At 39.4% G+C, this 10343-nt stretch overlaps 1 protein-coding gene across 4 annotated transcripts in view; it reads right to left on the bottom strand.

The window, feature by feature from the left end:
- The window catches only part of TRIM2 (tripartite motif containing 2), a 127095-nt gene that overhangs the window by 6323 nt on the left and 110429 nt on the right, over positions 1-10343 (bottom strand). For all 4 annotated transcript variants that reach the window (XM_047855979.1, XM_047855980.1, XM_047855982.1 and 1 more), the window contains exons 9-11: positions 8704-8872; positions 7578-7648; positions 3130-3270 (exon numbers count right to left, since the gene is read on the bottom strand). In XM_047855979.1, the coding sequence (XP_047711935.1) occupies positions 3130-3270; positions 7578-7648; positions 8704-8872 (381 nt within the window). The remainder of the gene's footprint in view (positions 1-3129; positions 3271-7577; positions 7649-8703; positions 8873-10343) is intronic.

Genomic DNA, 10343 nt, shown 5'->3' on the forward strand with positions numbered 1-10343 from the left:
AAGGAACATTTTTCTTTCACAAGGCCCAGGCTGGTTTCTTTTGACCATTCTGTTTGGCCCATAGGTGTTTCACAAGGCAGTGTGACTAGGCAGGTGCTAGGAGGGCCACAATACAAACAGCTAAGCACCTGTAGTCTATAGAACTGCTTTGTGAACTTGGTTCCCAGTCTGGCTTCTAGCTTTCCAACACAATAGAATAGCCCTTTCAAATGTAGATGTACATTAGCATAATTAAGCAAGATAAATATAATGGAGAAATAAAAGCATTTATAGTCTCAGTCCTTTTTCTGGGAAGTAATACCAGTATCACATTCAAACGGCTAAATACTACTGTCTTCACAAAGACACCTGGATTGCTACCTGATTTAACCCGTGCATTCTGAGGTCTCAGAAATTCGGCACAGGGCCATATTGGCAAGGATGAATAACCCTGTCTGCACATGTATGTTTAGATTCTTCTGGGAAGAGAAATTGAGAAAAGAATAGTCTCTTAGTCTGGGGATTCAAAACCTTTGTTCTTAATTTAGAGAAAAATCTACTTTTTTTGTCTGGAAACAACTACAGACCTCAAAATAATGTTTTAATTCTTTTTTTCCAGAATGTAACCACTTTTATTATTTTTTATACCCAATTAAAATGGCAAATGCCATCATGACACCATTAATCCTAAACCATGAAAATATATTTAAATTCATTATTATATTAAAATGTTTTTGTTCACTTTTAATTTTGAAATAATTATAGATTCATAGGAAGTTCCAAGGATAGTACAGAGAAATTCTGTGTGCCTTTCACCTAGTTTGGCAGAATACTCCCGTAACACCATTCGAGTCTAGAGATTTATTTTTGGGGAGTTTTAAAATTATTGGGGCGCCTGGGTGGCGCAGTCGGTTAAGCGTCCGACTTCAGCCAGGTCACGATCTCACGGTCCGTGAGTTCGAGCCCCGCGTCGGGCTCTGGGCTGATGGCTCAGAGCCTGGAGCCTGTTTCCGATTCTGTGTCTCCCTCTCTCTCTGCCCCTCCCCCGTTCATGCTCTGTCTCTCTCTGTCCCAAAAATAAATAAACGTTGAAAAAAAAAATTAAAAAAAAATTATTAACTACATTTCCTTAACAGTTGTTGGGGTATTCAGGTTATTTATTTTATATTGAGTGAGTTGTGGAATTTGTACTTTTTGAGAAATTGGTCCATCTCATCTAAATTGTCAAAAATGCGCATGTAGAGTTCGCAGAACTTCCGTATGCCTGCGGAGTCTGTGATGATATTAGCACTTTGTGTCTTTTCCTTTAGCGGTCCCGTTAGAGGTCTGTCATCTTACTGATCATTCCAAGGAACCACCTTTCTGTTTCACTGCTCTTCTGTATTGTTTGCCTTGCACTACACTGATTTCTGATCCTATCTGCACTATTTCCTCCCGCCTGTTTGCTTTCAGGCTGTTCTGCTCCTCTACTTCTGGCTTTTTTGAGGTAGGAGCTGGGATTCGTGATCTCTGACTTTCTAATGTAAGCACTTAGTGCCAGTAAGTTCCCTCTCATGTAGAATGGTGGTTGCCAGGGCTGGAGAGTGGGGGAAATGGGGAGAAGTTGGTCAAAGGGTATAAACTTCCAGTTAGAAGATGAATAAGTTCTGGGGATCTAATGCGTTGTATGGTGATTATAGTTAATAAAACAATTTTATATACTTGAAAGTTTTGCTAAGAGAGGAGATCTAAATGTTCTCACCACAAAAAAGAAATGGTAGTAACGTGACGGTGACAGAGGTATTGGCTAAAGCTATGGTGGTAATCATTTTGCAATATATAAGTGTATCAAATCACATTACACACCTTAAACTTACACAATATATATGCCAATTATATCGCAATAAAGCTGGGGGAAAAATCTTCCTCTAAGGACCCTCTTAGCTGCACACCACAAACTTTGATATGCTATATTTGTACTTTCATTCAGGCCAGTATATTTTAAATTTTTCCTTGGGACTTCCTCTTTGACTCAGGTTATTCAGCAGAATAATGTTTTTAAATGCATAAAACAAAATACAAGGGATTATAAAGGAAAACAATCATTATTAAAACATAGTTATCAAAATTGTACAAAACTGCGATATAGTAATATGTGTGCTTTTTATTTTTATTTTTTTTTTAATTTTCTTAATGTTTACTTATTTTTGAGAGAGACAGAGACAGAATGCGAGTGGGTCGGGACAGAGAGGGAGACACAGAATCTGAAACAGGCTCCAGGTTCTGAGCTGTCAGCACAGAGCCTGACGTGGGGCTCGAACTCACGAGCTGCAAGATCGTGACCTGAGCTGAAGTCGGACGCTCAACCGACTGAGCCACCCAGGCGCCCCAATATGTGTGCTTTTTAAACCAACACATTAAATAACAAGAAATGGCGATGGATCCATCTCATCTAAATTGTCATGTAACACTGACTGGTTCTGAAAGAGTGATGAGCATATATGACAATTCAAGACCTCTGCAACCATGATTCCTCTTGGTGACAAAGTTATAGGTGTTCCTAAAACTACGGTGATTGTTGCCTATATTCATAATTAAAGAAAATGAGTTTTTAGTTGGAAGCTGGTAAAAATAGTAATATATTTTTGTTCAATGGATGGACCTCTTGAGTTCTATGCACAAACACTTTTGTGTTAAAAATTCCCAATTCAGGGGCGCCTGGGTGGCGCAGTCGGTTAAGCGTCCGACTTCAGCCAGGTCATGATCTTGCGGTCCGTGAGTTCGAGCCCCGCGTCAGGCTCTGGGCTGATGGCTCAGAGCCTGGAGCCTGTTTCCGATTCTGTGTCTCCCTCTCTCTCTGCCCCTCCCCCGTTCATGCTTTGTCTCTCTCTGTACCCCCCCCCCCCCAAAAATAAATAAAACGTTGAAAAAAAAAATTAAAAAAAAAAATTCCCAATTCAGAGGTTTTCACTCTGGTAACCTGTTGATGTTTTTCTCCTCCACCTTCTACTCCACCTCTCCTCCACCTTAGTGTAGCACTTCTCCTGAAACGGTCTATGAACACCTAACCAGTGAACAATGGAAAACATCCCAGTTGGGAGACAGCCAATTCTTCACTTTCAACAAACACCCATCACTCTAAACAAATACATTAGCGTTACATGAGTTTACCTGGATCCTGCTGTTTCCCCAATCTGCTACAATGATGTTTCCATTTGAATCCACCGCTACACCTGTTGGAGCATTAAACTGCCCATTTCCTTCTCCATTTGAGCCAAACTTCAACATGAATTCTCCCTCCTGATTAAACACCTGTATGAGATATTTTTAAATGATTTTATTTTAAACCAAAAATAGTTGAGCCAACATTACGGGTTTTAAAAAAATATGTATCTCAGCAGATTTTTTATTATGAGTGAAGACATTCTAAAAAAAAAAAAAACAAAAAAAATCTACAAAGTAGACCCCTATATTACTTATGGTTCCCCAATTTACTATATAAATTTGATTTATCATTTGTTAAATCAGTTCTTATTTCTAGCTCCTATCTGGTTATTGAATACTTATATGAAAAATACTTTTGTTATAAATTATAAAATATATAGGAATATAAGGCAGGATAAGAAAGTGGAGCTATAATTTTCAACAGTATTATTATTCCTGCCTTTGAATAAATAGCTAAATTTCAAGAACAGAAATATTACTATTTCTAACAGGAGGGATGATCAAAGTTGGCTTAGGACCGTGGAGCTTTTTGTTAGGCTGGGTGCTCAGAATTGATTACCATTTTACAAAGTCAACGTGAGAAAGAGCAAGTTGGACTTCACACTTACAAGGGCATATAAGGGAAAAGTGTGTGTGTGGGTGGGTGTGTGCGTGTTATGGCACAGGTGAGGAATAAGAGAAGGGCTTTTTAATATATTTTTTTTCAGAATATATATTTAGTTAAAATAGATAGGTTATATGACCCTAAGGCTTTGATGGATGGAGCATACTGAGGGGAGCGGGCTGAGAGAAGTTGGGGAGGTACACAGAACTCTTCAGCAGATTCTCTAATATATGATCTAGACAAGCAATAGCTTGTTGTGGTTAATTAAATATTCTTATTAATGGAGTGTTAAAGTACATGTATCAAATACAGATTATTGATTTGGAGAGAAATAAATTGTTATTATGTGGTTATTTGTAAGCTACAGTAAGCATAATTTTATCTTGATTCAGATGGTATTTAATGGCTGTGAAGTATCTCCAGGATATTGTTTTAAGCTTCCATTATGATGCAGCCAACATATGTTGAAGGACCCATTAACAAATCAAAACGTATTACATGCAAAGCCATGAGAATAAGGGTTCCTGAGACGTGGAACAGAGGGAGTTCACCATACCCGAGTGCAGACCTAATTTGAGAATGATCTCAGGGCCTTTTACAGATTCTCCTACTGCCATCTCTGTGATCATGAAAGATTAAAATGACTCTCTTTCTTTTAGTTATGTACATTGGAGAAGCAAAGGGAGACAAACCATCTCTAAAGGCTAAACTCCCTTTAAGATAAAGAAAAAGAATCATGACTGCTTCTTGAATTAATTACATAACTTGCCAGCTAAGCAAGCTACCTCTTTGGTTCTTTGGAAAGGACAAGACAAGAACTAGCTTTGGCTAAGATTATTTTTTAAAAATCTTTCCTGACTCCTTTTATCTCCTTTCACACAGAACGTTCTTGTTTTAAAGGCCAATGAAACTGTTTGTATGCTGGTGAGGACACAATTTATTACTCTCTGATCTTTCCCCTTAATAAGTCCTACCAATAATCTTTTTGTTTGTTTGTATTTATTTCTCTGAGGAGGTGTGTTTTCCTTGGCCTACTGCAAAAAACACAAATGCTTCTGCCCCATTTTGTAATGATGCAGAATGCCAAATTTAGTTGTTTTGCAATGAAAACAAAATACACACTGAAAGTGGCTAAAGAACTAGACCATTTGTTAGCCCCGACCTATAGGCACAGTTTTTACATTTACCAACAGAGAAATGAATTGAATCCAGAACCACTGCTAACTGCCACGTGTCACAGGGGAAACAAAAGCCCAACTATTCCATAAAAGCTATATGGCAACAGCTGCCAAACAGAAGAGAAAAAACACTGGTTTTCTTAAATAAGAGGGAAACTGAGTTCAAATTAGTAAAATAATCTACCTCTGCTGTACTGAAAACTTGAAGAGTTTTCAGAATCTTAATAATCACAAATTTCTTGTAGCTTCTATTTTTCCCACCTAAAATGTCATTTAATTGCTTATAAATTATTCAGATGAAAACATATTAAGAGGCGGATGCATGAGCTGAAATAGTTTTTACAGCTTTGCTTTTCATCCAAGTTTTTATAGCAAGTTTTTATCACTTGGATGATAATCCTTTCCTGATTTCAAAATTCTGCTCACCTCAAATACCACCTCCACTTGGAAGTCTTCCCTGATGGTCTTAGTTACAGAAATCTGCTCTTTGTTTTCTTCTGGATACTTATAGAACTTTATGTGTACCTATATTAAAATAATAATTTATCGCTATCTGCCTTGCATTTTGATTACTTACATATGTCTTATTTCCTTCTACATTGTCAGCCAGGGCTGGTAACTAGGAGTCCTCCCACATACCAATGTCAGTTGATTCATAGAGGTTGCCTGGAGCACTGGGACGGAAAGGCTCTGAGGCCACAGTTGCGCTTAGTAGAAAAGAGCAACTTGATTAATAGGACTGTCTTCCGGTGGGGGTGGGCAGCATCTATACCAGGCGTTTGCTGGCCTTTGCTGATCCATATGAGTTATCTTCTGGTTAAATGCCCTGTAGTTAAATGATGCCCCTATTAAGTGAGTGAAGGATAGGAAGTCTGAGGACAGCCTATGTTATCGTTAAGCTCATCACACAGGACTGTTACAGCACCCCCCGGCTGGGGGGGGGGGGGGCGGGGGGGGCAGTCCTGAGCCCAGTCCCTTCTGCCTCTGCTGTTTCCCTCCTCCCCAGCACTACTCTTCCCAACGTCCTCTTCCGTTTACCAAGACACCTCCGGTAGAGAGAGAGGATTTGCAGCTTACAGACACTGAGGGAGGTAGGGGAGTGGGGAATGAGCTCCCCCACTATGGCAGCAACTCCAGAGACACAACGTGGCAGGAAGCAGCCTGAGAAGCAAGCAATGGTGGGCATCCTTTCCCCTCTTCCTGCCCCACCAGGGGCAGGCCCACTGTGCCCTACACTTTGCATCCACCAAGAAAAGCTCAAAACCATTCCATTTACTTGGGTTAAATGTATCTTTTGGGACAACCTGGGGGAAATGAAGTGGTGATGGGCTCAGGAGAGAGAGTGCCTTTGGGTGTTGAAATCCTATCCCTACGTAGCTATTCCAGTCACCAACACTGACAACTTTGGTTGCCCGATGGTTGTCTCTAAGCGCAAACTTTAGTCACTGGCATATGCCACTTATGCTGTTTCCTTCTTACCCTTCCTTTAAAAAGGCCTCACCTTAAAAAATTTTAACGCATTTACTTACAAGGAAAACTTTGTATCACTTCTATAAGTGCAAACCAGTACCACTTGATGTAAACAGAGGGTAACGCCAAAAATAAACACATGACTCTTAAAATGAAAATGTCTGGGGGCGCCTGGGTGGCTCAGTTGGTTAAGCGGCCGACTTCGGCTCAGGTCATGATCTCGCGGTCCGTGAGTTCGAGCCCCGCGTCGGGCTCTGTGCTGACAGCTCAGAGCCTGGAGCCTGTTTCAGATTCTGTGTCTCCCTCTTTCTCTGACCCTCTCCTGTTCATGCTCTGTCTCTCCCTGTCTCAAAAATAAATAAAACGTTAAAAAAAAAAAACAAAAAGAAAATGTCTGCCAGTACACTGCCAATGGCCACCTGGCGTGCCTTCAGTGGAACATGCACCCCACCTTAGGAACCGCGGTCTAGAATGTAATTAAACATTTTCTCGTTTCACTAAGTCACAAATTTGTTTTCATTTCTGGATGTCCTGATTTGCTCATAATAAATCTCAAATCTTTCTTCCCCCTAAACCTAGTAAGAAAGATGTACTACACTGCTCGGCAGAGGGGAAGGGGCACTGTATTCTGGGGAACACCAAGTGTGCAAAAGCATTCTCTAAAGTATGAGACATCTATAGGAATGTACACTAGGGCTATTTCCCTCACAAAATCTGCACAGATTTTAGATATTAGCGGAGTTCGGATATCTAATTTTGTTTGAAAGGCCTTATGATGCAGATAATTGAAAAAGTGATCTTGTTTTAATGTATTGAATAGAGGCAAAATATTAAGTTTTGGAAAGTTCTGCCTCTCTAAGTTCAAGCAACTGCTTTTTCAAATTTAATTTTTAAGTCATCTCCATTTATAGCTATTTCAAATTAAAAAACTTGTCGCCACCACATTTTGTTTGATTTTCTGACTCTCCCAACTCTGTGGGTCCAAATTAAAACCTGCATCTTTAGGGAGAAGCAAAATGTACTCTTTCAGGTTCATTCCTTTAGTTCCTGTGCATATATGGGAGTATTACATTATTTTCTCTCAGTCTGATTTCTCAATAACAGCAGTTAAAAGTGAACAATAATTGGTGTGTTTATAGTACCTTGACAGAATGATTATGGAAGTCTGTAACAATAATCTCATTATTGCTATTTACAGCTGCAAAATGGGGACCTGCAATAAAGATGAAAAACATATGTGACTACTGTTAACAATAAAAATGATTACAACAACGTAGCAGTTACAAAATTCAACATATTAGTTATTTAAGAAAGAACAAAGAATTATAGACTCGGTTCTTGAAAGATCATTCGGCTAGAACTCTGGCTCTAGATGGCCTAGGTCCTCTACCATTCTACACTCGGGACTGTCTACTCTGGCTTCGTTTACATCAAGCTAAGAGTGACAGCAGCCTTAACGAAGCGGAACGAGCAATAAGCATCAGAATTCATTCTCTGCAGCACCATCTGAAAGTCACATCTGCCAGCTTCTCTGAGTACATGTTAGTCCCTTTAGGGAGGATGTGGGGAGTCTTAGTACGGGGAAAAAAGACGCCCATATGTAATATTTTTTTAAAAAGTAGAGCAGAAACCCATATTTTGTAATTTGGGGTGACATTCAGAACCTGGCAGAACTGGAGACAAAGCACAAAAATGATTATGCAAATTATTGTCAAATGCCGAAAGCATCCTCTTAAAAAGAAAATTTAATATACCGTTTTCAGCCTCTTCTTGCAGATGTTAAAAACTAAGTCAGCCTGTGCTTCCAAAGTGGTACACCAGAAAGAGAAGTAACAGAACTGGCCTTCCTGTACTCAGCAAATTTTCTGAAGTCCTGCTCTCTTACCATCATCTAGAAAGGTGAAGAAAATTCTCATTCCGAAGCTCGCTCTTATACAAAGCTACAGCTAGGTAGAAATTGGAGTTACTCCACTGTTCCTCAAACATTTTTATTTTAAATTTTATGTTTTACTTAATATTCAAAGATTCGACTTCTGAGCTGTAAACTGCTGCCAATAAAAACCACACACGAACCGCAGTTCAACTTACTGCTGGCGGAGTAATTGAGAAGCATCTCATCATGCTTTTGCTTAGATTTTATCCCCAGTATCTTTCTTAAAGCCGGAAAACACACTGGGGATTGAGGCATCTTCCACATGCTCCAACATCATGCAAATGTGAGCAGAAGAAGCGTAAAAAAGGGGGTTTACATATTACCATCGAGTGTACCTGCAAACTGCCTGTCCCCATTTCCTCGGCTACCAAACCTGGTGACTATTTTCCCATTTGGCTGGAAAATAAACACGCAGCACGCCTTGTTGTCCACCACAATGATGTGCCCGTTGCGGTCCACAGAGACTCCTTTGGGCCCCATCAACTTTCCTGATCCGATTTTTGTCTGTTAGAAACAAGTACAGAAAATGAAGTTTAAAACACTACAGAACATGAAGACAGACACCTGTTTTAGTAAACACTTACTTGAACCTTCAAATGGGGGTGCACAGCTACTCATATGTCACAATGATGTCCTGTTTTTGTCACATCCATTATCTGCTACTAAGATTTATGTGAAATCCTTACTTTTTAAGAGGATCACCACCAAGAATGTTCTAGAATCCCCTTAACTGGGGTCACAGTTCCCTTGTAAAGATGCAGTGCGGTGTGGCAAAAGATCACTGGGTCAGGAGTAGGAAGGCTGTTCTATGCCTGTCGCTTGTTTTAGACACATCTGGTATAGCACAAATGGATTTGATTTCCTTAAGCTTCAGATTCCTTATATACTTAAAAATGTAAAACAAAAAAAAACAAACAAAAAAAAAACAAACAAAAAAACCCTTTAGTAACCTCCAAAGGCATTTTTGGAATAGGTACTAAGTAAAACAATGTAGATAAAATGCTTAGTGTAGAGTATAGCACATATTAAGCAGTCATTAAAGGGAAGCCATCATCATCGTTATTGTAGATCATAATATCAAAACTGCCAAGAATCTGCCATTGAACTTTACCAGTGTTAAGTTCCATGGAGGCAGGAGTTATGTCTGTTTTGTCTACTACTGTGTACTCAGAACCAGCATACTTCTTGGTGTCTAACCAGGTAGTCAACAAGTTATTAGCCGAATACATTAATTTTAAAAGTCTAGCATTATTTCGGGTAACCCTGATGATTGAATGGTTCCAGTTTTCAGTATTTTAAAATGGGAGAAAAGCATTAGATTTCTATCAAGCACATACCATATGCATTTGAAGTCTTACTCATTTTTCTGAGTAGACTATATAAATGCCTGTTTGCTAGGAGATGCTTATCTTATATCCTTCCATTTATAGCTCCATTATAAAGTACTTTACTCATTCACCCATTTATTTACTAATTCTGCAAACATCTGGTGGGTGATAGAGCACCCACTGTATGGCTAATGACTCCAGGCACTGAGTAGACACAGACAAGTAAGACCAGCCCCTCTCCTGGAGGATGTCTCAGTCATACTGCAGAGACAAACATGTTCACTGGGTCCTGTTTAATGTGCCTGGTATTGAGTGTTTGGTAAATCTGAGAGAATTCAAATAGGCTATCCTAGAAGCCATAGGGAACAAAAACTTAATGCAACAGGTCACTATAAACAAGGAAGGAGAAGGAGCACCCAAGGTGAGGAAGCAGCCAGAAAGACTGCCTGGTGAGGGGGATGCACGAACCACAGAGGCTTAGAGAGTCAAGTAGATCTCTATGTGTCTTTATAAATGCTTTCTGAGATATATTATTAAACAAAGCAAGGTACTGAACAGTGAGTATAGTCTGAGCCCACCTGAATGAAATGTGTTTATATATGTATACATACATATTCCTGGAAGAGACCAGTAAGAAACCAATGATA

Source organism: Prionailurus viverrinus, chromosome B1 (genome assembly GCF_022837055.1).
Source record: "Prionailurus viverrinus isolate Anna chromosome B1, UM_Priviv_1.0, whole genome shotgun sequence".
NCBI lineage: Eukaryota > Metazoa > Chordata > Mammalia > Carnivora > Felidae > Prionailurus > Prionailurus viverrinus.